Here is a 26,301-nt window from a genome sequence, read left to right on the forward strand (position 1 = left end):
CGAATGTGGCCATGTTCTACCCAAAGTAATAGAGAACAGGTCCAGCCTATTTGGCTGGGAGGAGGAAAGAAGCAAGATGCGCCTTTAATTTCACTTCAAAAGGAAAGGAGCAAGAAGTGAATGCAGCCCTCTGATCTCAGGGATCCAAAGCAGTTTACAGGCACACACTGCTCAGAGGAATGGAGGAACGGAGCCATCCATCCAAGACTAGATGTACTTACCCAGTATCCTCTCTGTAGGAGCAGCGAGCGAGGGGGGAAGAGGCCCCTCTCCTGAGGTCACAGTTTTTCAGCGCTGCCCTCTGCCTGCGATCTGCCTTGCTCAGGATCACATGGAATTGTTCTATAAATGTGCATTGGCTTAAGGTTGGGAAGGCTGGCTTGCGAGGCAGTGGTGTGTAAGCAATCTGACCGGGCCAAGTGGCAGTTTTCCAGAAGGCTCTGGCCCAGGAGGAAGAAAACAGAGAGCTAGAGGCTGGCAAGGCCTACCAGCTGTCTGTTGTCCTAAGTCTGCATTCACCTGGGATCCAAAGGCTGTGTCACCTACCTTGGGCTGCAACTGGATGTACTTCAAGCAATTATTCTATATTCTGGCTGGAACCAGCCACTTTGCAAAACAAGGCAACCTTAAAAAAAAAAAAAAGCGATACACTTATGTGTGTCTAGTAAATGGGACAGGTCCTGGTCAGCCTGCTGATCTTACAATATCAACTCGTCCTTACAGAAAATGCCGATCAGAGAAAGGGACAGAGAGCAATTTAATTACTATTAGCCAATTTGACATGGCAAGCTTCCTAAGATTCTGTGAGTCGTTAATGAGTTAAAGTTGTGACAATGGCATCTATTAGAAAGGGGCTGGAGATCTTTTTTTTTTTTTTTTTTTTTGGCCAGTCCTGGGCCTTGGACTCAGGGCCTGAGCACTGTCCCTGGCTTCTTCCCGCTCAAGGCTAGCACTCTGCCACTTGAGCCACAGCGCCGCTTCTGGCCGTTTTTCTGTATATGTGGTGCTGGGGAATCGAACCTAGGGCCTCGTGTATCCGAGGCAGGCACTCTTGCCACTAGGCTATATCCCCAGCCCCGGGGCTGGAGATCTTTATGTACCAACACTGAAAACTCTGTATGATCCATCCTTTTCATTCTGTTTTTGTGCTGGTATTGGAGCTTGAAGTCAGGGCCTGGGTACTGTCTCTTATCTTTTTCACCCAAGGCTGGCACTATACTACTTGAACCACAGCTCTACTTCCAGCTCTTTGCGAGTCAACTGAAGATAAGAGATATAATATAAGGGTATTGTTGGAAGTGTCAAGACTTGGGAGACTAACTACATTCATGTTGCAGTGTGAAATGGACATGAGATCTTGGAGGTTGGGATGTTTTGATTGGAATATGAAATATCCTCCGCGGGCTCAGGTATTGGGGGTGTGGTCCCTAGCTGGGGGTGCTATTTTAGAAGGCACTGCAAAATTTAGGGGTGTGGCTTGCTTGTAGGAAGGAGGTCACTGGCAGGAAGCCAGTCCTGAGGGATATCTTGTCCCTGCTCACTTTCTGTTGCACTCTCTGCTTCCTGTCTACCACGAGGTGAAAAGCTCTCCTCAGTCCGTTTTCTCACTGCCATGATGTTCTGTCTCACCACAGGCCCAGAAACAGGGAAGCCAGCAATGCCAAACTGAGTAAAACCTCTGAAAACACGTGCTAAACTAAATCCTTTTCTGAAGAGAGAAAGATCTGAGTGCTAGTAGCTCATGCCTATAATCCTAGCTACTCAGGAAGCTGAGATCTGAGGATCGATATTGGAAGCCAACTGGCAAGAAAGTCCATGAGACTTATTTCCAATTAAGCACTAAAAAAGCAGGAAGTGGAGCTGTGGCTCAAGTAGTAGAGTGTTAGCCTTGAGCAAAAAGGCTCACAGACAGCACCCAGCTATCCATGGGAGGGAAAGAAACAAATTATAGAAGAAACCCAAAGAAACCATAAGAACCAAAGTGTAATGAGTAATCATATTGATTGCGATCTCCTCATTAAACCATGCTTTTAGGAACTCAGGAAAACATTCATCATTGAAGTTTGAGAGTCAAATGCAGATGAAGTTAGAGAATTGCTTTGTGGTTACAGAACAGCCTTGGCCAAGTTGTGATGGAATCCATGATGTCTAGACACAATCTCTGTCCTCAAGCCGCTGGGAGTGCCACCATCAGATGGTCCCCTGGGGAGCTGCCTGTGCCTGTTGGGTGTCAGAAAAATAGACAGTAGGAAGGGATCTCAGAGTGGGACCACTTGCCACCTGGCTGGCCACGAGGTCAGCACCACCAGGGACAGGTGCACATAGATTACCCTTGGTATGAAGTGTGCGTGTCACCATTAAAACTTGCAGTGGTAGTGCAGAGGGCATATTGGTGAGGGAGATGGATTAACTGCCATGTATCAATGTTAGACACAAGAAAATGGCAACTCTAAAGCTAGTGCCAAGCTTAACATGCTGGAGAAAGATAAGAAACAGCTAAGTGATTCTTCAGCCGTTGCAGCTAAGTGTGAAGGCCTAAAAGTCCTGCATGCAGCAGAGATTGATTGCATACAGCAGGATCAGGCAAAGAAGCATATGCATTGAGGATAACAGAAAGCAGACGTCCCGCTGGTGACAGGGGATTTATAAATATGGAGGAAGGATGTGTTAGTCAGTTCTCCAGAAATGGAACCAATAGGAGACAGATAGATATGTAGGAGGAGATTTATTACGTGCCTTGGCTCACACAGTTATGGAGGCCAGGATGTCCTACCATATGTGGTTTAGAAAATGAGTCCAGTGTGAGTCTGAAGTTTTATGAACCACAGACGTTGGTGGAGTCATTTTCAGTCCTAAATTGAGGGCCTGAGAATTGGGGGAGGGAGCAGGCTCGTAGAAGGTCTGCGACTATAAGTCTAATATCTGACAACAGAAAAAAATAGATGTCCCAGCTCAAGAAGAAAGAGAGAAAGTGCTACTTCACTTTACCTTTTCATTCCGTTTGAGCAGTCTTTCAATGGGTAAGACTAGACCCAACCATGGCAATGTGAGCAACACACTCAGACATACCCAGAATTGTTTCAAAAAACTTTCTGGCTATCTCGTAGCCCTACGGAGTTGAATCAAAATTTATCGACAATAAAATTAACTATTATGAAGAGGGGGGAAAAATCAGGGATGGGCCAGGCGCCAGTGGCTCCTGTCTGTAATCCTAGCTACTCAGGAGGCTGAGACCTGAAGCTTGCAGTTTGAAGCCAGCACGGGCAGGAAAATCTGTGAGCCTCATCTCTCCAGTAAATAACTTAGGAAAAGCCAGATGTGGTGCTGTGGCTCAAGTGGTAGAGTGCTCGCCTTAGAGGAAAAGGAACTCAAGGAAGCCCTTAAGCCAAGAGTTCAAGCCCCAGGACCAGCAAAAACAAACAAACAAAAAAACCAGAGGTTGGAATTGGGAGTTACTGGTGTGAACTTGTGTTGTTGTTTTTTTTGGTAAATTAGTGCATATTTTTATGGCACTGGAGAGCAAACCTAGAACCTTGCACATGCTAGACAAGGGTTCTAGGGTCACACCATAGACAGCAACAGCTCCAGTCCTAGTATTGCATGTCAGCTATACAATGGGCTTCATTGTGACCGTTTCATATACGCATATGATCACGCTCACCCCAATGATCATCCCTTCTCTCCTCAGATATGAACTTATGTGTAATAATTTCCCAGCTCTCTTTCCTGGGAGGGTGCAGGAGCAATGATATCCAAGGAGTAATAAACACACTAAGGACCAGGTCTTGGTTTCTAAATCCACTCTACTCTAGAAAAAACTAGCACTCTTAGGAAAGTGACTGATATCTAGGCCAAGGCTCCAGGCCAAGGCCAAGGCCAAGCACAGGATAAGCCAGGACATACTGTTGTCCTACAAATGTGCTCAGGAATGGAAAAGTCTGTGGTTCAAAAGACAGATGGAAGGCCAGGCCTAGTAGCCCATGCCTGTAATCCCAGCTATTCTGGAAGCAGAGTAGTGACACCCCATCTCAACACAACAGGCTAGGCGAGACGGCACGTTCCTTCAAGGAAATAAAATGCGTTCTCAGCATCGAAGGGGATTTTTGGGAAACACCCTTTGCTATCCAATCCATAACTCTGGGGATGGAAGGGACTGGTTTATTGCTGACGCTGCAAGGCCTGTAGCTTCATCTCTCCGGGACCCTTTTGGCCTGAGAATCAACCGCGAATGGCCTGTCCTGTTGCAGGACATTGGCACGGTGAACCGTCTAGGGAAAGTGGAAGGCACGCTGTTCCTTGGCCTTGCTGTCCCCGAGGGGACCGGGGGTGGGGTGGGGTGGGGTGGGATGGGGGAGCTCTGGGAAGAGGCAGGTGCCGCAGAGGGGGCGAGGAAGGCGGGACAGCCTGACGACCCAGCGGCGGTGTGGATCTGCTGCACCCGTGTCCGAAGGACGCAGACTGGAGCCCCGGGGGCCCTGGGGTCCCCGGGGGCCGCGCTCCTCCGTGCGCCGCCCGTCCGTCCTGGCGGGCGCCGGGGGACCCAGGCGGCCCCTGCAGCTGCGCGGGGCCGGGCCGGGCCGGGGAGGGCGGGCGGCCTCCGGCCACAGGCGTCGCTGTGGTCGGGCGCGCGGGCCCGGGAGCGGGTTCCGCCGGCGCCGGCGCTCGCGCCCAGCCGGGTTTCAGTTTCTGGCGCGAACTTCCGCCGTCCCGAAGTTGCAGGGCGGCTCGGCGCGATGTCGGGGGACAGCGGCGGCTGCGGGCCCGAGGCCCGGGGCCGAGGCCGCGACCCGCACCGGGATCGCACCGGCTCGCGCTCCCGCTCGCGCTCCCCGCTGTCCCGGCGCGGCGCCGCCCCCGAGCGCAGGGCGGCCCCGGAGGGCCCGAGCCTGGACGACTCGGACCCGGATTCCGGAGACGAGACGATCGACCCGGCCGCCCTGGAGGAGGAGACGGACCACGGCCTGTGCCGCCAGATCCGCCATCAGTACCGGGCGCTCATCAACTCGGTCCAACGTAAGGCGGCGCCTGCGGGCCGGGCGCGGGCGGGCGCGGGCCGGGCGCGGGCGGGCGCGGGGGCGGGGGGTCGCCGGCGGTCCCGGGCGCGCGGGCCGGGCCGGGCTGGGTGGCGCGGGCCCTCCCCCCCACCCCCCCACCCCCGCATTTGTTGACCACCGCCGGCCCGCACCCCGTCGGCGGGGCCCGGCGGAAGAGCGAGGGTGGGCCCGGATCCCGCGGCTGCCCGTGGCGGCAGCGAGCGGTCGTCCGCGGGCTCGCCGGCCCTGCGGGCGCCTCGGCCCCGGGACGGCCGCACCCGCGCGCCCGCACCCCGCCGGGCCCCAGGCCCCGCTGCTGGCAGAGTTTGGCGTCGCGCAGCCCCCGTGGATTAGCGCCGTCGCGGGGGCCCCGGGGGCCGTTCCAGGTTCGCGGTGCGTGGAGAGGAGCCGCCCCTGCCCCTCCTCGTTCCCGGCCCTGAGAAAGGGGAGGACGCGCCGAGTCCTTGCTCCGGAGGACGCGCGGTTCTCAGAGTTGCTATTTGTCCCCCCCACCCCCCATAGAAAACCGAGAGGATATACTGAGTGCTAGTGACAAATTAACCGAAGTCCTCGAGGAGGCCAACACACTGTTTAACGGGGGTAAGTCATTCCTTTACGTGCTGTCATGTCTAGTTTTTGTATTTGTTTCCTGATCGTTTTAGTTCTATGGACGTCGTGGTGCCTTTCCTTCCTTGCAGGGACGATGCTACTACTTTCATCTGCACTTACCTTTTGCTCAGCCTATACCCAGGCCTTCAACATCCATCCAATTCTGGGAGTGGGTCCCCAGTGTTGGAACGAGCCTCCCACCCATGTGGAGTCGCCTGTTCACATTTGAGAGCTCTGCACGCACGTGTCCCATGTGTTGACTGGCGGGATAAAGAACGGAGCTAGCCCATCTAAGCCCTCTTGTTATTTTTTTCCTGGCCTCTGTTCCTGTTCCGGCCTCCTTTCCCTCAGTGAGTGGTTCGCCTATTGTAAGCCCAATAGCCTCCTCTCCCCCATAGTTTAGCATACTCCTTTCCTAAGCAGCCCTAGGCCCATTGAGCTAGAGCAGTAAATAATTAGCCCCTACCTCCCTTTACCTTGAGATATAGCACTCCTTTGGGGCAGCTATAACCACCGAAGGCAGCAAGTCTCCCAAACCTCGGAGGTTCTAAAGGTCACCTAACACAGTAGCAGGCACTTCTCAGTTCTCCCTAGTGAGAAGGGGTCTGGCTGGCAGTAAACCTTTCCTTTGTTCTTTTGTACCTGGATGTCTGCCTGGTTTCTGGCAATGTGTGATATATTCTAACACCTGTAACCCAGTGCAAGAAGTCACACCTTTATGCAAGAGAGAATTGGTCCAACTGAGAGCACTGAAGTCTAATTTTACTCTGAGCGGGGTGCTGGGGGCTCATTCCTTCTAGCAGATCTGAGGATCCGGGTTTGAAGCCAGCCTGGGCAGAAAAGTGTCTAAGACTCTAACCTCTAATAAGCTACCAAAAAAGATGGAAGTGGAATCATGGCTCAAACGGGAGAGTGCTAGCCTTGAGCACAAAAGCTCAGAAACAGTGCCCAGCCCCTGAGTTAAAGTTCTAGGACCAGCACATATGCACACAAATCTTAGTTTGAATTAAAGGCTGCAGCAGCAGTAGCTGCTCTAGTAGTAGTGGTGGTCTGTGTTCAATGATAAAGGGCCAATGGTGATGCTCTCTACAACAGCTACCTAAACCATTGCTCCCTCCAGGCCCCTCTCACAGTTCTGTGGGTGTTGGGAAAATGGAGGAAAATGAAAAAGGAATAGGCCTGACTCCATCATCAACGGGAGAGGACTGTTTACTGAGGAACAGCAAGGGACACAGACCTTCCTGCAGGATTGGAGGTTGTGCGAGGGGGTGAATTTGGGACCAGGCTTACACCTGTCCAAGCAAGGAGGCAGAGGTTATGGAAAGCGCCACTAGGTCTAGCTGGTTGCTGCTTTTCTGTTTGGCCCACAGAGGTGAGGTGTCCTGCCTGCATATCAAAGCAGGTTCCCATACTGAGGTTCCCTTATTGAGGTTCTGCCTGGTGTCTGTATGGGCCTGAGGCCATAGGGTGGGGGGGGGTGTCAGTCCTCCCTATTCCATCTTTGGATACATAGAAAGAAAGGGCCTGGAGGGGAGAGGCAAGTCCTTGAGTGGGAACAGAAGGGGACAATGCAGATAAATACATTGGCTAAAAAAAAAAGTGTCAACAAGATTGGGTTTGTCCTGACTTATCAGCTTTGAACACCGGGAGTCTACATGCCCCCCAGTTTGGTCTTTTTGGATAAGACTGAGATCTCCTTTCACCTCCCCTGCGTCTACCCCATTTGCTACCTCTCAATGCTCGTGCAGAAACTCTAGGAACCAAACAGTCCTCTTTCACTGGGTTAGCCTCCTCCCGGACCCCATAGTTACTCGATCCCTTGCCAGCCTGTCTTCTGACTCATTTACTCCCTTGATGTTTACTCTACATCTGATTAACCCCTTATCCGCCTCATTACCTCTGTTCTACCTGTCAATTTCCTGGGTTTGAGGGAGAGGTTTAAGGTGAAATTATTCACCTTAGGAGTTACTCACAAATAGAATTCTAGGTGGTTGGCATCAGTGGATATAATGTCTGTAATTCTCTAGACTTGCATCCATCCAGAACATGGTCTTTTCACTTTTTTTTGCATGTGCCATAGGGCTGACGGGCAAGAAGGATGGAGAATAGAGCAGATTTACCAGGAGCAGATTTACCCAGCATCCAGTGTCTTCTGTTTGCTTTGTTCTCTTCCTCATTGTCACTTCAGCTTTTTTTTTGTTGTTTGTTTTTTGTTTTTTGGTGCCTGTCTCAGGGCCTGGATGCTGTTCCTTAGCTTTTTCACTCAAGACTGGTTCTCTACTACTTGAGTCACAGCTCCACTTTCTGCTTTTCGGCGATTAATTGGAGATAAAAGTCTCACAGACTTTCCTGCCTAAGTTGACGTCAAGCCACAATCCTCAGATCTTCTGAGTAGCTTGGATTATAAGCACGAACTACTGACATCTGGCTACTTCCCTGTTTTGTTTTGTTTTTAATCAGGCCAGAATGATGAAAACCTTTCCCTCCGAGAACAAATGTAATGATTAAGTAATAACAAAAACTTGAGTCAAGTCTTCCAGCCACATCTTAGCTGTTTTTGTGAGGCTTGCTCCAGAAGAAAATCACTACTTGGAATTGAAATAGCTTTGAAGAGCAAGCTGGTCCCTGGCATTGCTGTGTTTGAACCTGACTGGGTTCATCTCCTGGCTTCCTTTGCAGGCATTCTCAAGCTACTCTTTCGTGACCTCTGTCAGCACAGGGTCTGTTAAACTGCCTTGCTGGCTCTAGTTTATCCTCCAGTTGGTCCCTTCACCTCCCTGAGCTTCATGCCGTCTCTCCCCGACGTGTAGTGGAAATTTGATGATCTCTATGGAATGCTGATTAGATTGGGTGATTTGAGTCAAAGGTTAAAAACCAGGTGTTTGACGCGATAGAGGTTTTGTTACCCTAGGGTGTTGATCATAAAAACTAGAGGCCAGCTGGCTCCTGGAAGCACGGTCAGCCCTGAGGTTTTAGGATGGAGCCACTTTTAGAGGAAGGTGGGTCTGGTCTGTTCTAGCCTATTGAGACATTTTGTAAGTACTTGGAAATAATAGGGAAAATGTCTGTGGGTACTGGATGTCTCCTATTATGTTTGTTTCCTTGTTTTCTCCATAGTGTCCCGAGCAAGAGAAGCAGTCCTAGATGCCCACTTTCTCGTTCTGGCTTCCGATCTGGGCAAAGAGAAAGCAAAGCAGCTACGCTCTGATCTCAGCTCATTTGATATGTTAAGATACGTTGAAGCTCTAGTAAGTTCAAAGCGACAGACTTTTAATTAAAAGTGTTTTTTTTTTTGCCTTTTGCATTATATAATTACCTTCTTTGCCTATGTCACTTTGTCAGAAGTTTTCACTGTATTTCCTTTTTCTTCTTATTTTTTTCCCCTGGACTTGGGTTCTTCTAAAATGAACTTATCAAATTAAAATATGAGAGTTGAGTCATGTGTTAAGAGTTGAAGGTGGGAACTTGGAGCAGTTTGAAAATCTCTTCGCTTTCTGTTTTAAGACAGTATTCTGGTTAATTAGTCACTTCAGGTATGTTCGAGATCATTCTCAGCCTGGGTTGGGCATTCATACTGCAGGGACAGAGCTCTGTTGGAGATGAGTTAGACTGAGGAGGAGGAATCTTTTTGTTTGCCCTTGACCTTATTTTATAACCTTATGCTATGGTGGCAGTTTTTCTGTTTTGTTTTGATTTATTCACTTTTCTTTGACTCTTAGTAAGTTTGATTAGTTACACTTGAAGTTTTTTTGTTTTTTTTAAATTGGGGGCTGGGAATGTGGCTTAGTGGTAGAGTGCTTGCCTAGCATGCACGAAGCCCTGGGTTCAATTCCTCAGCACCACATACATAGAAAAAGCTGGAAGTGGCGCTGTGGCTCAAGAGGTAGAGTGCTAGCCTTGAGCAAAAAGAAGCCAGGGACAGTGCTCAGGCCCTGAGTTCAAGCTTTAGGACTGGCAAAAAAAAAAAAAAATTGGATGAAGTTGTCCAAAAAAAAAAATCCCACGGTGATCTTTTGTGGTACTCTGTTGTTTGAGACAGCTCTGTACTAGCATGGAAAGATCCACTTTGGTGTGAACATTGAACTTGGCTGGATGCTTTGTTTTAAATGGTGATTAGAAGTGATTTAGGCTGGGCGTGATAGGTCAGGTCTGTAATCCCAATGACTCAGGAAGCTGAAGCAGGAGGAATTCAGGGGTGGGCTACATATCCAGCGGGTCCAAACTAGGAATTCAAAAGGAGTTAGTGGTGCAGTAGCTCAGTGGCAGAGCATTTGACAGGCATGGGTGAGGTTTTATTTTCGGTACTGGGAATGGAGGGAGGGAGGGAAAGAAAAAAAAAGATTTGGCCAAATAAAGCGATTTCTTTTGTAAAATCCTAATGCAGACAATGCTTTTCCAATTGGTTTTTAAAAGCCTTAAAACTTTTATTTGAAAGTTTTCTTAAAAGTATAATGTATTTAGGAAAATACAATACTTAGTATATCTATGCATATATCAAGTCTTTTTTGTTTGTTTGTTCATTTGTTTGGGTGCCAGTCCTGGGGTTTGAACTCAAGGCCTAGGTACTGTCCCTGAGTTTTTGTGTTCAAGGCTCGTGCTTTACCACTTGAATCACAGATCCACTTCTGGCTTTAAAAAAAAAAAATTACTTCTTAAAATATGGTAAAGCTCTGTACTTTAAAAAATCAGAGTAAATTTTAGAAGTCTTAAAGCAATAACTATAAAAGTTGGCATGCATACAAGTCTGGCCTCGGGTTGGGAAAGGCCTTCCCAGGAATACAGCATACAACACAGAGGCCAAGGAAAGGGTTGGGAGATACGAGCAGACAACCATGGAAACTTGCTCCTAAGCGGTGTGCCAGGCGGAGGATGGGGGGGGGTTGGGGGTCCTCGGCTCCCTTCCACCAGGCCCTGGGAGCCCGCAGAGCGTACTTCCCCCTTGATCAGGTTGAACTCTTCAAGGGTTTTGTGGGTTGACTTCTCCCGGCCCTTCCCAGGGAGATGAGCGGGCCCTCGCGGCTGCTGGCTTCTGCTCTCTGGGTATTTTGAAACACAAGCTGAGTCGAGGCCTTAGGAAGGGGACTGAGCTGCTTTATTCTGTCTTGGAGCTTTTCATTTGGGATGTGATTATTAAGTTCACAGGTGTGAGCCACTGGTTCACGGCCCGTCTGGCATTCTTCATTGAACTGCCAAGGGGCTAGGGCTGTCTCTTTTCTTGTGGGGACCCGCACCCAGTAGAGGAATAACAGTAGAGCGGTAACATTTTCATTGTGACAACCAAAAATTTTGACACTGCCCCTGGGGGCATAATCACCCTGGTGAGAACCACTGGTCTCCATTCATTTCACTTCTCATCCAAGGTTCTACATACATTGAGGCATATTTTCTATCAAAGAGAAGGTACCTTTGAATGGGAATTTATAATTTTTACAGTAATGGAGCCAACATATTAATATGCTGAAAACAAGCTTTGTTTCTGGCCTCTTAGAGGTATAGACCTCTTAGAGGTGATAAAGATTATTGGATGTGGTAAATGATTGCCTATGGCTTAACTTTTTTTTTTCTCCTTTTTTTTCTTTTTTTGTAGCTGACGTATATGGGTGTAAATCCACTAGAAACTGAAGAATTCATCCGTGATGGCGATAGTTCTGATTTGGAATTCATAGTCTATGACTCCTGGACAATACCGGGCAAAACAGCAGAAAACACCTTTAATAAAACCCATACGTTCCACTTTCTGTAAGATTATTTAAAAATTCAATAGATTAGCTATATGTAAATCTTTGTCTTGTAGGGACAAAGATTATTTAGAACTAGAGAGGTTACTACCATAGAGCCATTGTTTAGACTATGTGCTTAGACGTCCATATATTCTTGTAGATGGAGCCTTAAAGGATCTGTCACCTGCTTTACCTGAAAAGGCTTTGGAGCAGAACCCCCTTACCAAGGCTCTGTGCTGGCATGTTGGTATTTCTAGCACATCAGATTTGGGATCTGTAGCAAACATCTGGTTTTGTCCTATCATCTTTGAAATCCTTGTCATGTAAGATGATGAGACCCCTTATTCAGAATACTTACAATTTGTGCAGTGTATGCAAGGGCCATTTATTGTAGTGTTCTGTGGAATGATCACTCAATCTATGTTGGAGACTACTCGAGTTATTCGCATGGAAACTGCCTGGTTTACTATATTTGGATACAGCTCTACTTTTTTTTTGTTAATTATATTTTTCTTATCTTTAAGGACACAACTCTAATTTTCAGGAGTTTTTCTTTATACTCAAATGAGATTGGCTCCTGTCTACCTTCTTAGTTTGGTAGGAGGGAGAAATGAAGTGCTCTAGCTGGTTCTTTTGGTTCCTTGGTCCTATTGCCTAGAGCATATTTTTCTTTTTTTTTTTTTGGCCAGTCCTGGGGCTTGGACTCAGGGCCTGAGCACTGTCCCTGGCTTCTTTTTGCTCAAGGCTAGCACTCTGCCACTTGAGCCACAGCGCCACTTCTGGCCGTTTTCTGTATATGTGGTGCTGGGGAATTGAACCCAGGGCCTCATGTATAAGAGGCAAGCACTCTTGCCACTAGGCCATATCCCCAGCCCTAGAGCATATTTTTCTCTAGGATAAGTTTCTAAATCAGTTCAGTCCTTTCTTCCTGAAGTGATACAGCTCCTAGACATTTGTCCTTTAATTCACCCGTTTAGACCTCGTGAGATTGGTAGTATTGCAGTTAGAAAACACTGAAGGTTTGTGGTAAAGATTCTGTCTCAGTAACAAGGATAAAGACCGCAGTTCTTTATTGCAGGGCAATATTATAGGATCAGGTCCCAGTCTTTCATTCCTTTTGTTCTGTGTGCTAAGTTCCATTCTAAGTTTCAGCATCTACATTTGCATAACACCTTAAACGGCACCTCATCATCCAGCCGTTTCCATCTTCAGTGAAGACTTTACAAGTCTGCATTTGCCAGTACCTCCGCCTCCAATGTCTTTGCTTCTTTCTTTCCCATCTGGTGATTTACTTGTCCACACGTCCCAATATGAAGGCTTTTGGCCACTTCTCCAGAAGGATTAGCACAGGATCGATTTCCCATGTTCCTATGTTGGGTAGCTATCTGCCTCAGTACTTACTCTTCTAGCACCTAAGTAGCACTCTGCTGCAGTGCTATAGGATCTACCACATTATGTTGATGCAATTTGTACATTAATCTCTACCCATCGACCCCACATACTTTGATCTCAAGGGTAAAGATAGAGAGCACACGAGTATAGATTCCTGGGGCCTTGATCTCTCTGTGATGCGTGTATATGTAGTTGTACTGAAGACTATATTAGTTGTTTGGCTTTTTTTTCCTTGTTAATGTGATAGAGCCTCAAGGGACAGCAATCCTGTGGCCTTTGTTTGACTTGTAATCCTGACAGAAGTGTGTATGGTCCCAGGGTGTCAACCTCTGCCATGGCACTGCTATATGAAGGCTTTTCACCCCCTGGAAGCAGCTCAGAAATTGCCTCTGTTAATCAGACAACAGGCTAGCTGGGAAGACCTGACAGGTACAGACACCAGCCAGTGGGCACAAGGCACCGTGAAGGTGTATGAGGAAGTATCTGGCTGAGCCAAGCTCGAGTTCTTGAAAGACAGAAGCAGCAGATAGGGTGTCACCAACCTTACCAGTCTTGCTCTGATGATGTGGCTCATACATTACTGAAGTCTGGTCTGAATTTGATTCTACCATGCCCACTGCTTGGTGAAGTTAAGCAAAACCACTTGAAAGTATATTTTTCATTAGGTTGGGTTCAATACAAGGAGAGTCCTCTGTGCCAAAGCCTCGAGTCGATCGTCCCAGAAGAGCACGTACGATAGAAGAACAGCGGGCCATGCCTGCTCAGGTTTGTTCCTGTAAACCACCTAAAGTTAAAAAAAAACTGTTGATGTCATGTGTATACAGTTGGCTATCTTCTTTAGGCTCTGGAGTCAGGTTCTGTTATTGAAATAATTTTAAGTCTTAAAATTTTTACCGTTTTAATCTGTTCTTGTATATCAGGGTGTCTCAGCCTCAGTGCTGTCAACACAGAGCTGGATAATGCTTTGCTCTGGGGAGATTTCCTGGGCATGATGGAGTGTCCACCTGCTAGATGCCAATTGTACCTTCACCACTAAGTTGTGACAGCCCAAACTCTAGTTATTGGCAGATGCTTGCGTGGGAGAGGGGAGTATTAAAATTGAGAACCACTGTTCTAAATTTCTTTTTCTATCTACAAATTTTAAGATGGGGCTAAAATTGAGGAGCTTGGGTGTGCAAGAGAGGAGGGAAGATGAAGTAGCAAGCATGGAGGCCAATCAGCTTGATAGTAGATTCGTTTTTTTTTTTTTTTTTTCCAGTTGAAATGTATGGAAGAGTCTCATCAGGAAGCAACAGAAAAAGAAGTAGAAAGAATCTTGGGATTGTTGCAATCATATTTTCGAGAAGATCGTAAGTATGACAAAATTAAAAGTAGAGCAGTTTGAGCTGCTGGCTTACCAGCTCAGAAAGCTAAGATCTGAGGATCCTTGATTGAAGTCATCTTAGACAGGAAAGTTCATGACCACCAAAAAGCTAGAAACGGAGCTGTGGTTCAAGTAGTAGAGCACCAGCCTTGAGTTTTGAAAAAGGTAAGGGATAGGGCTGGGAATATGGCCTAGTGGCAAGAGTGCTTGCCTCATAGGCATGAAGCCCTAGGTTCAATTCCCCAGCACCACATATATAGAAAACAGCCGGAAGTGGCGCTGTGGCTCAAGTGGCAGAGTGCTAGCCTTGAGCAAAAGGAAGCCAGGGATAGTGCTCAGGCCCTGAGTCCAAGGCCCAAGACTGGCAATAAAAAAAAAAAAGGTAAGGGATAGCACCCAGGTCCTGCTTTCTAGCTCCAGTACAACCTCCACCTCATATGCAAACATGACCAATTGTATTTTCAGATGTTTTATGTAGCTTCAGTGAGGTTATATTTAAAAGATATTTAAAAGGCACTCAAAAGCCAGGTGTTGCTGGTGGCTCAAGCCTGTAGTCCTAGCTACTCAGGAAGCTGGGATCTGAGGATCGGGTTCAAAGCCAGCCGGGCCAGGAAAGTTGGTGAGACTGTTATCTTCAGTCAGCCACTGGAAAACCGAAAGTGGCGCTGTGACGCAAGTGGTAGAGTGCTAGCCTTGAGCTGAAGAGCTCAGGGACAGAGCCCAGGCCCAGAATTCAAGCCCCATGACTGACCAGAAAAAAAAAAAAAAATTAAAAAGGCACTTAAATTGTTTAAAAGTGCCTGTTTTAAAAGTTGTACTATTTGAATGATATTTAATGAGGCTTCCTCCTTTTAGGAATAACTATCTTTAGGAAGTTGTTTTTTTTCTTACTAATACTTGCCACTAAAGAGAGAAAAGAAAAATCTATCTTACCTCCTCACTCCCAAAGATAGTCATTTGTGAGGCCTGATTTGTCAATTTTCACTATTTTCTGTTTCAAAGTAGTTTGGTTGGTTGGTTTTGTAAGTTTTGTTTCTGTCTTTTCAAAATTATTTTCTTCTGCAGTGTGACTTTTCCTTGTGGTTATTCTTTCATGTTAATACATAGACATGGGTAACATTTATTTTTTCAGTGATTTTTTTCATAAATATAAGGTCCTTACTGCATTTTACGCTTGTACAAGATGTTGATAGGAAAATCATGAGTGTAATAACGTTGCTGTCGAATGGCTTTTAAGAGGAATGCCAGCCAGACACCTGTGTTTAATGATGGCCAAGTTGACCTCTAGAATAATTATGTCACCCTCCCCAACCAGAAGTATGTATTCCTATCCTGTCTGTGGCAAACGCTAAAGCGTCAGTCGTATTAGCAAGTGGCTTTCTGTTTTGAAGCTCTTTTCCTCTTTTGTTCTGTAGCTGATACTCCAATGTCCTTTTTTGACTTTGTGGTCGATCCACATTCTTTCCCCCGTACGGTGGAAAACATCTTCCATGTCTCCTTCATTATACGGGTAAGAGTTCAGATTTCTCTTAATGTTTTTTCTATGCTTTTTAAAGGGTATTTAATAAAAGCTGTAGAGGGAAGATACTAATAATATAGGTTTGACTCACTAGAGCAAAATATTGGCATTCTATTAGGTATGAGAGACTAGGTAAAATATTTTGTATACCTTGCTTTTAGATCTTAGAGATTACAGATTGAGTCTCCTTAATCTGGAAGTCCAAAATCTGAAGTGTTCCAAAATGTACTTTTAAGAGCTGACACAATGCCAAAAGAAGAGAATTCTGCATCTTGCCACATGTGACAGATCGCCATTGAAAAATGACCCCAAAACTTGGATTGACTAGTTTCTCAGAAGTAACAAGAATATTTTACCAGTGATCCCAGTGGCAGAATTATAAAATGTGGGCACAAAAAAAGTGTATGTAAATCAGATAAAAAAACTTAGAATTTTCCTTAGGAGATTCCAGAGTAGAGGGTACTAGGTGGTAAAAGTTGATTAGAAAACTGAGCCAGGCCCTGCTTAAAGGTGTTGAGAATTAGTATCTTTCACATTGTCTCATTAGAGTGTGTGTTGGTTGTCTACAGGTTTTCCTCATTGAACAATTCTTCACACCTAGTGGCTATAAGTTTGAGTCTAGATTTTGATCTTTTCAAAACTGTTTTTGTTTCAGGATGGTTTTGCAAGAATAAGACTTGACCAAGACCGACTGCCAATAATAGGTAAATGGTACTGGAAATAATTCTAGAATATACAAAATGCTTTTTAGCTGGGTGCTGGTGACCGATGCCTGTAATCCTAGCTACTCAAGATGCTTGAGATCTGAATCAGCAGGGACAGGAAAGTCTGACTTATCTCTAATTAACCACCAAAAAGTCAAAAGTGGAGCTGTGTGGCTTAAGTGGTAGAGTGCTAGCCTTGAGAAAAACAACAACAAAAAGAAACAGGGACAGCATCTAGGGCCTTGACTTCAAACCCCCAAAATACAAATTTTTAATAATTTTTTCGGATGAGACTGGGACTCATACCAGGCTGGTCTGGCGCTCTGTAGCCTAGACTAGCCTTGAACTTGTGATCCTCCTCCTGTAGCCTCCCAAGTACTGGGATTATGTACAGACCTGTACCACCACACAAGTTTTAATTTTTAATGAAATGTCATCTCTTACCCAGCCAACTGGTCAGAAAACATGGCCACGGTTTAAAATTTTAATGGGTTCAATCTTCATTGATTCAGCATCTATTGTAAAGATTAACAACCAAAAAAAAAGATAAATTTTCTCTATACTTTAGTGGAGCACTGTTTCCCTGGATGGCAGCTCCTTTTCTTCCTGAGGTTCTGTGACTCTTGCATCTGTAGTATTTCCTTCTCTAGTCCTTTCATTGCACTAAACTTCATGTTCTCAATTTTGTATTGGACTCACTATGGCCTTGCTTTGTGGTTTGGTGTGTAGATACGCAGAAGTTTTCAGATGTTTTGGATGTGTTAGTCTGCATGTTTTGTTTTTTTCCCAAATGGAGGCAAGTGGGATTACTTGCCAGCATGTTGATAATGGATAAAATCCTTGTAAGTATGTAATTTTTTAATATCTTCTTGGTTCAAGTTTCGTTTCTGCTATCACTTGCTGCTCATTTTCCCTGTTCTGATTTGATAATCTATAAAAGAAAACTTTGTCTTTTAAACAGAGCCTGTTACTATTAATGATGAAAGTGAAGGTATTAGTCATCATACCCAAATGAGGAATCAAGGAATTATAGCTTTGAGTTACCGTGACTGGGAGGTAAGAATGCATCTGCTTGATTCTGAGGCCCATTTCTTTTGGTACGAATGCACTGCCCAAATGTTCTTTTCTTCCCCACTAGGAAATTGTGAAGACCTTTGAGATTTCTGAGCCTGCGATTGCTTTGGGTCAGAGCCAGCAGAGGCTAAGTGCTTGATGCCACTAAAGGTAACATGTAATAACTGTACAGTTTTATTCCAGTTTGACAATCCAAACTACACCCTTTTCCTACGCCACCGAGTGCTCTATTCCTTGAACTGGTGCAATAGGCAGAGGTAGGGTGTGGTGGATGGGGGGCCCTTCATCCTTTCTAAGGATTGGTTACTTTAGTACAGCTGGAAATTCAATGCAGGACAGTTTGTTCCAGATCTGGACTGTGTTGGTGTGGGTCCTGGGGCTTGAACTCAGGGACTCAGAGCTATCCCTGAGCTTTTGTGCTCAAGGTTACTGCTCTCCAACTTGAGCCACAGCTCTATTTCCAGCTTTTTTTTTTTAAGCAATTAATTGAAGATAAGAGTCTCATATGAATTTTCCTGCCCAGGCTGGCTTTGAACCACGATCCTCAGATCCCAGCCTCCTGATGAAGAGCTACCCTGAGTAGCTAGAATTACAGGCATGAGTCACCTGCGCCTAGCTAGATTGGATTTTTATGCCCTAACAAATTGATAAATTAGATGAGTTAACCCAGGGCTTTGGGCATAGTAGATAGCTACTCTCCCACAAGAACCACCCCACTCCCCACCCAGCCCAAAGAGGGCATTTTTGAACAAGATAATCATTACTTTTATTTTCCTAGCTCTAATTTTGTATGTTTTCTTGATAATTAAAATGAGTCTTTGAAGGAATATAGTCTTTATATGTTTCAATTAATTGATCTTTTGTTCTATAATCATTTGTTAAAAGTGTTTTGAGGGAAAGAGGATGGGTATTTCATATATATATCACATGTATTACTGCATATATGTGATATATCTGTGTCAATTTAAGTGATACATATGGGTGTATATATTTGCACACACACACACACCACAAATAATGTAGAATAACCTAGGCCCTACTCACTGAGGAGGATCTAGGCTTTAGAACTCATTTATGCCTATTACATGAACCTTACATTTATCAACTGTTAACTAGCTCTTTTTCTTTTTTAGGATTCCTCTGGATTGTGAAATCCCAAAAGGAACGCATGTATTGTACATATTGTATGATTAAGCATTTTTAAAGACAGGTTGTTTAGCAAATTGTAGCTTTTGATAGTTAATGGGTTTGTCATGATTGTCTTTGATTAAAGGAGATTCACTGCCATATAAATAATTGTATACAACAAATAATTGTAGTTACTCATTATTTTTCTTCTTGGAGTTTCTTTTTCTAGTGTTCTATTAAAAGTTTGACTTAGGTTGTCAATGCCCTACAGATCATTATAGTTCAATGTCTCTACATTGCAAAATTAGCCAGTCAAATCAACCTCTGGTAGCAGGTGTGCCATATGAAATTGTTTTCACATATTAAAATGGTCAAACAGCAGTGGTTTCATAGTTTAGCCCAGGCTGAACTACTTTTTCCAGCAACGCAAGCTCTATGTCCACCCCACACACGCTTCTATTGTCTGTGGGGCTTTCTAGTCTGTCCGGTGCTTTCTGGGTTCCTTCTCTCCCAGCTTTCTGCTTTTCCCCCATTTCTTTCCTTCCCTCAGGGGTTGAGAGTAGAGGTGCCTCTTTCTGTAGAAGGCTGTGGATTATGGCTCTTCCTGTTTCTTAGAAAACTGCCCTATTAATCATCCCCTCTGTATCTCGTTTTTCCTTTGACCCTAGTCATGTGTCTCTAAAAAAAAGTTCTTTTCTATTGTAGTTTGTTTTCACAATACTAGGATTTGAATTCAGGGCTTAGCATTTGCTAGGTTGGTATTCTACCACATGAGCCTTACATCCAGCCCTACTGTTGGCTGATTTTTCAGGTGGAGTCTAGTGGACTTGTGTGCCTAGGCTGGTTTCAAACTGCTATCCCTCAGCTCTTAGCTGCCTGAGTAGCTAGGATTAGGCATTGGCCACCAGTGTCTGGCCCTGCCTCTTTTTAAAATAAGACTCACTTGTAATCTCTTCTACCTCTTTTCAAACCATGTCAGAGTGACACCTTGTTTCCCCCAGTGTACCCAATGAGTCTGTATTAGGTCACTTTAATCAAGTCTTTTCCAAATGAACTCCAATGGATAAATGCCACGTGTGCATTTGACATGTAAAATTTCTGTCTTGAAACTACATCTTTGATGTCTGTCTTTTTTGCTCTCTAATTCTTTTTAGAGTCCTAGCCTCTTGATTTTTGTATTTGTAACAATCTCAAAACTGTATTTGGTGCTTGGAAAGCAAGCTATATGTCAACAATTGCTTCTTGGAGTCCTTATGAGGTATTTTAGCCAAAGGTATAAAGCTGCTCCCTAGATCTTATAATCCGTGCTGATGCTTTAGCACATTATTTCTTCAGACAGAAACCTAGGATATTATTTTCTTACCCCACAACCACTGTACCCTGTACCTTAACCAGTCACTGATTTCTCCCTGGCCTTAGTTTTCTCTATCTTACTGCCACAGACCTCTATCTGGTGGTCTACTGCTTTCTGTCTCTTCTCTTTCCAACCTCTTCTAAGCCATTTATCAATTTATTAGTGATTTCCCACTGTGCTGATTACTATAAAAGATGTTAGCCTTAACAAGAAATAGGATAATCCAGAAAATAATTTAAGCTTCATTATTTTTTCTTTTGTTTCTGGTGGTACTGGGGTTTGGACTTGGGACCTCTTGATTATTAGGCGAGCCTTTTTCCACTTGGGCCATGCCCCCGCGGTCTATACTTTTCTTCTTCCTTAGTTGACTTCTTAAGAATGGTGGCACCACCAAGAACTCCCTTTGGAGTGGTTTTTGAATTTTTACCTCTTTGGATTTTTTCATCAGAATAGTCACTTCTATACGTGGTTTCTGTTTAGGCTGGAGGATGGGATATGCCGTGACCCTTTCAAACTCCTCCTTCACCTTCTTCACTTGAGGTTTTAGGAGAAGAGGAACATAGCCTGAGAGTTTCTGGGCATCTCTTTCATCATTTCTCTGCTTGGTGAGTTTTCTCCCTCGAATCATTCGTTCTTGATGTTTCTTTATCTGTTCCTTTGCCCATGCTACCTTGGGCTTTTTTGTTTCTCTTTTGTATATGTGCTGGACTTTTTCTCTTTCTTCATTATATGGTGTTATTTTGGGGAAAAGCATTTCACTTGGAATTTTTTGAGGGATTAGTTTGTATTTGTAGTCTCGGAGGCCTCTAGCTCGTTCAGCTCGGTGTATGTGTTTCTCTATATGATTCAGTTCCCTTTCAGGCACTAGATAATCCCATTTTTCATCATCTTCAGACTTCTCACCTTGTGATTTCTCCTCTTCCTCTATTTTCATTTCCCATTCTGGCTCTGTTGTCTGGTTCCACATTTGCTCCATCATCCTTTCCTGAAGCTTATAGTAGTAGGTTTCTGCTTTAGCACTTTGGGAGTCAAAAGACACAGCCTTGAGTTTATCAACTGCTTCAGTCTCCTTCTTCAATTCTTGGAATATCAGCTTTCTCACATCTGAAGAATAGATGCCACCTAAGTACTTGTCAGAGGGAGAAATCAGAAGGGAGTCAAGTTGCAGATCTCTGGTGGGCTGCCAGCACTCCTACCCCTTGCCCGCATCTTCCTCTTTGCCTCAGACTCAGCACCCTCCTCCTCTTCCCACTTCTCAGTCACCTCCCTGACTCTGTCCCAGACTTCTCTCTTGGTTTTACAGTAGAAAGATTGTCTTTCTCCTATCAAAAGCCAGTTCTTCCACCTCGGCTGTTAAAACTTCAAGAGTCTCAATTCTGCAGTGATCAAATTCCCTTTCCTACATTATCAAAATTGCTACTGGCTAGGTGCCTACTGCTTATGCCTGTTCAGGAAGCTATGAGATGTAAGGATCAAGGTTCAAAGCCAGCTGGGGCAGAAAAAGCCCATCAGATTCTTTTCCAACTAACAACAAAAATTCCTACCTGTTCTCTTCCCAGCAGCATAAAGGTACGTAGCAACTTTGAACAAAAAAGCACAGTCTTCCTTACTGTCCCTCCCTCTCTGGACTCTAGCCCTCTTTTTGTCCTCATACCTCCATGGTATCCTCTGAAATGGTTACCTATATTCCCTTCCCAGTCTCAGCCTACCTCCTCTGGGTTTCCAGCCTTGACTGTCAGCCAGCACCAGGTTCGCTATGTAGAAGAATCAGTGGTTCTCATTTCTTTTCCTGTCATAATTGGTCTCTCAGCACATCTAATAGACACAACTATTCCCTTCTCTGAAACTTTTCACTCTTCTGGCTTCAGACACATGACTAAGGTTATCGTGCATCCCACCCAGGCCATCCTAGCTGCGTATTCCATTCTCTTCCTACCTCATAGCTATTCCTTCACCTGCCTTGCTGAGCTGTCTTTTGAAAGTAGTGCAGGAAAACCCAGCAGAGGAAAACATTTAAGATACAGTACATACAGTATAGCCATCTTTTATTTATTTACTTTTGGTCATGAGGCTTGAACTTTGGCCTAGGTGCTGTCCCTGAGCTTTGTTGCTCAAGACTAGTTAGTACTCTACCACTTTGAGCCACAGTGCTGCTTCCAGTTTTCTGGTGGCTAAATGGAGATAAGAGTCTCATGGACTTTGCTGTCCAGCCTGGCTTTGAACTGCGATCCTCAGGTCTCAGCCTCCTGAGTAGCTAGGATCACAGGTGTGAGCCACTGGCGCCCAGCTCTAGTCATCGTTAGACTTCCTCGATCCAATGACTACCCAATAAGCTTATCTTCCACGTATCAGGCCTTTCGTTAGGGCGAACAGAACTGGACTGAGACAAGTCACATGGGCAAGGCCTTGCCCTCCCTCCCTTGAAAGTTCGGCACCATTCATTGTCTCCTTGACGTTGATACTAACCCAATTAAGGTCCTTAAGCCTGTACCTCTCTCCCCACCCTCATACCCACCAGATCACCAGTGATGTGTTTACTGTTTGCGTAAAACCCTAGGAGAGGACCCAACTGTTTTTAGGAGAGGACTCCCAATTCTAACGTGGCACCTATAACCTGGCTCTGATTATGTCTTCAGTTTTCTCAGCTATGATCTGCTCTCTCAGCTCTAGCCACATTTACTTCTGGTTCCTCAAAGTAGTATATTTTCTTTTCCACCCAAGTATTTTATATACTCTTGCTGCATATCTGCTCCCACACACATCAGCAACTGTGACTACATTATGTCTGCATTTTTTTTTTTTTTGCCAGTCCTGGGCCTTGGACTCAGGGCCTGAGCACTGTCCCTGGCTTCTTTTTGCTCAAGGCTAGCACTCTGCCACTTGAGCCACAGCACCACTTCTGGTCATTTTCTATATATGTGGTGCTGGGGAATCAAACCCAGGGCTTCATGTATACGAGGCAAGCACTCTTGGCACTAGGCCATATTCCCAGCCCCATGTCTGCAATTTCTATATGAGCTGAAAACCCAATCTTTCTTATGTCTCTTATCACAACTTGTGATGACTCATATTTAATATCAATGTTCATCACTAGACCAGGCGCTCTTAGACCGAGTGGGGTTTATTTTGTTCAACACTGCTACTCAGTACTGCCAGTACTCAAAGAACCAGATGCCAAGTTGAACACAATAGGCGGTGTGCTTTTTCTTCAAATACGTGTGCCCTTTTTACTTCTATGGTAAACTTTTTTTTTTTTTTTTGGCCAGTCCTGGGCCTTGGACTCAGGGCCTGAGCACTGTCCCTGGCTTCTTCCCGCTCAAGGCTAGCACTCCGCCACTTGAGCCACAGCGCCGCTTCTGGCCATTTTCTGTATATGTGGTGCTGGGGAATCGAACCTAGGGCCTCGTGTATCCGAGGCAGGCACTCTTGCCACTAGGCTATCTCCCCAGCCCCTATGGTAAACTTTTAATCCTCTTTTTTTCTGCTGGTACTGGGGTTGGGACTCTGGGCCTTGCCTCTGTCTCGCTCAGTTCTGCTTGTTCAGCCAGCACTCCCACCACTTGAGCCTTGCCTCCAGCCTGGCTCTTAGAGTTGGGAGTCTTGTGGACTTTCTGCCTGGCTGGGCTTGGAAACCCAACCCTTCACATCTCAGCCTCCTGAGTGGATTACAGGTATGAGCCACTGGAGCCCAGGTTGTGAACCAAAGTTCATGGCAAATGTATTTTCTCACCTCAATCTTCTTTTCTAGTGGGGAGTAAGAACCTACTGCAATCCGAGGGTCTTTTGTATTTTTAGCCCAGGCCAATCTAGAAGATCAAAAAAAGAAATTGTAAGATTTGGAACAAGTATCAGGAAACATGGTATAGGATAAATTACATTAGGGAGTTGATTTGAGCCCACTTTTCATAGGTGGCACAAGGCATTTTTGTGGGCTAACAGGCCAGACTTCAGTTTTTTGAAGGCAGAGAGGCATTCTGATAAGCCTGAAGAGCCATATTATGTTTGGGTTTGTGACTGTCAGAAGCACTTGTATTTTAACACTAGTGAAGGAAGATTGGGTTGCTATTTCAAATACCACAAACCATGTTTGTGTGTGTGTGTGTGTGTGTGTGTGTACAATTCAGTTTTGGTGAGAAAAGCTTTTAAGCAGGTTTGGTAGCTTAAACTTGTAATGCGAGCTATTCAGGATACTGAGATCTGAGGATTGTGGTTTGAAGCCAGATGAGGTAGAAAAGTCTACAAGATGCTGCAAATAGCAAAAAAAGCTAGATTGGAAGACTGGAGGCATAGTTCAAGTGGTAGTCAGTCATGAGTGAAAACGCTGAGCAAGAACAGAAGACTGGTACTAGTACCAAAAATAATTTTCAAGTCTGTAAGCCCATTCTTTATTTTTTGTCATTGGATTTGAACTCAGGGCCTGGGTGTCATCCCTGAACTCTTTGCTCAAGGCTAGCACTACTTTGAGCCACAGTGCCACTTCCTGTTTTCTAGTGGTTAACTGGAGATAAGAGACTTATAAGGGGCTTTTCTACCTGGGCTGGCTTCAAACCATGATCCTCAGATCTCAGCCTCCTGAGTAGCTAGGATTACAGGAATGAGGCACCAATGCCCAGTGGTAAGCCGATTTCTAAGTGCAGCTATGTGTAAAGTTATTAGTAATAATTTCCCACAGCAGTTATCTAACTAGAACATGTTTCATGATTCTTGTCAAAACTTATATTTCAATGAAATAATTTTTTAAAAAAATACAGAAAAACAAGGGAAATTTGTAAGGTTAAACAGTTACATGTACACATCCTGGATATCTTATTTCTCAGTCTGATTAGTAAACAAGTAAGTTTATGTTTAGCATAAACCGATTGTAAAAACTGCTTTCTCTGGCTCCTCAGCAAGAGAGAGGGGGGTTTTAGATTGTAGAACTGGAGAACACCAACAGCATATTTGTCTTTTTCATTTCTTATAAGACTCATTTATTCTTTTTCTGTGTGTGGCATGAATTCAGGGCTTGTGCCTTTGCTTTGGTTTGCTTGCTCATGACTGGTGCTCTACTATTTGAACCACGTCTTCACTACAGCATTTTGTAAGTTATTTTGAAGGTGGAGGCTCAAGGATTTTTTTTTTTTTTTGGCTTGGGCTGGCTTCTAATTAAGATCCTCAAGGCCTCAGCCTTCTGAGTACTTTGTATTTCAGGCATGAGCCACTGGCCTGGCTTTCTTTTCATAAGTTATGTGGTTTCCATAGCTATATTTCTTGAACTCATTTTTGATACTGTGCTATATAAACTTATGTGGATTATTTTGCTATTAATCTCCCAACCTTCCCAGACATACTCATCCTGTCTTTCATGGCAAAAAGAATGGTGGTCATGAAAGAGTTGGTAATTTGTCAGTGGCCCCAGAGTTAGTTTTATAGTGGGGGAGTCCTGTTTGATACAGAGGAAAACTCATACCCAGATATGCACGTTCTCGTCTGTACCCAAAGTTAGGAAAAAAATACTTACTGTTCCTCTGCACTCAGGCCCAACCACTCTGAGTCAGTTACCATGGGAGGTTCTGAGTGGGGGGCGCGGGCTAGGCCTAGCCAGTATAGAAGTTCACTACCGCATTCCTTCTGGGCATCTTCCAGGATCACTTTGGCTGCGTTTGTAGTCTCCTGCTGTTTCTCCTCACAGAGTTTGGCTTCAGCCATGGCTCTGTCGATGGCCAGTTGCATGTACAGCATCTTGGCTCTTTGCTTGTTCTCAGCCTCTGCTCCTGAGCTGCTCCTAGTGCGCTAATGTCTCATTATTCTCGAGTACTGGTTGCTAGCCACTAAAGTTTCTGGCCTTTGTCCAGACTTTTGGCTATCTACCGCAGACCCCTGAGGGGGCCCAAGGTGAATTTCTAAGGCAACCAGAAGCAGTGTGGCGTCACTATGCTGGGTGGCGACCACTATGAGGTGGTGTGTGAAGACAGTCTCTTGGCAGGCAGTGGCCTGTCTCCCTGTGAGCTGGGTCCAGTGACTGCAGCGGAAAGTAAAAGGTACAGGCATGGAGCACAGGGTGGTGAGACAGTGCATTTTTAAGGGCAGTGAGGGCACCCTTTTCTTTTGGGTTGGTACTGGGGCTTGAACTATATGGGTCTGGGCACTGTTCCTTAGCATTATTGCTCAAGGCTGGCACTCTACTAATTGAGCCACAGCTCTAAGTTTTGGGGTTTTGTTTTGTTTTTCTTTTTGCTGGTTAATTGGACATGAGTTTACAGACTTTCCTGCTTGGACTGGCTTTGAACCTCGATCCTCAGATCTCAGCCTCCTGAGTAGATAGGATTATAGGAATGAGCCACTGATTCCCGGCTCTTCTTCACTATTGTGTTTGTGTTGTAGAAGCCTTAGGTGGATCCTGCACATATACTCACAATCGCTGGT

General features: G+C 45.1%; 2 protein-coding genes across 2 annotated transcripts; one reads left to right on the forward strand and one right to left on the reverse strand.

The window, feature by feature from the left end:
• Positions 1 to 4,681: 4,681 nt before the first annotated feature.
• On the forward strand, positions 4,682 to 18,722 carry Nsmce4a (NSE4 homolog A, SMC5-SMC6 complex component). The gene is made up of 11 exons (XM_048338100.1): positions 4,682 to 5,013; positions 5,556 to 5,633; positions 8,760 to 8,890; positions 11,230 to 11,381; positions 13,420 to 13,519; positions 14,013 to 14,103; positions 15,533 to 15,627; positions 16,292 to 16,340; positions 17,302 to 17,396; positions 17,479 to 17,564; positions 18,548 to 18,722. Exons 1-10 carry the CDS (start codon positions 4,734 to 4,736, stop codon positions 17,551 to 17,553), a joined length of 1,146 nt encoding a protein of 381 aa, XP_048194057.1. The 5' UTR covers positions 4,682 to 4,733; the 3' UTR covers positions 17,554 to 17,564; positions 18,548 to 18,722.
• A 750-nt stretch (positions 18,723 to 19,472) lies between these two features.
• Positions 19,473 to 25,617, reverse strand: LOC125343714 (putative uncharacterized protein ZNRD1-AS1). The gene is made up of 3 exons (XM_048336240.1): positions 25,497 to 25,617; positions 23,627 to 23,709; positions 19,473 to 21,025 (listed from the first exon to the last, which is right to left on the reverse strand). The coding sequence occupies exons 1-3, from the start codon at positions 25,615 to 25,617 to the stop codon at positions 20,132 to 20,134; spliced, it is 1,098 nt and encodes a 365-aa protein (XP_048192197.1). The 3' UTR covers positions 19,473 to 20,131.
• Between the last annotated feature and the right edge of the window lie 684 nt (positions 25,618 to 26,301).

The sequence above is a fragment of the Perognathus longimembris genome, chromosome 2 (assembly GCF_023159225.1).
Source record: "Perognathus longimembris pacificus isolate PPM17 chromosome 2, ASM2315922v1, whole genome shotgun sequence".
NCBI lineage: Eukaryota > Metazoa > Chordata > Mammalia > Rodentia > Heteromyidae > Perognathus > Perognathus longimembris.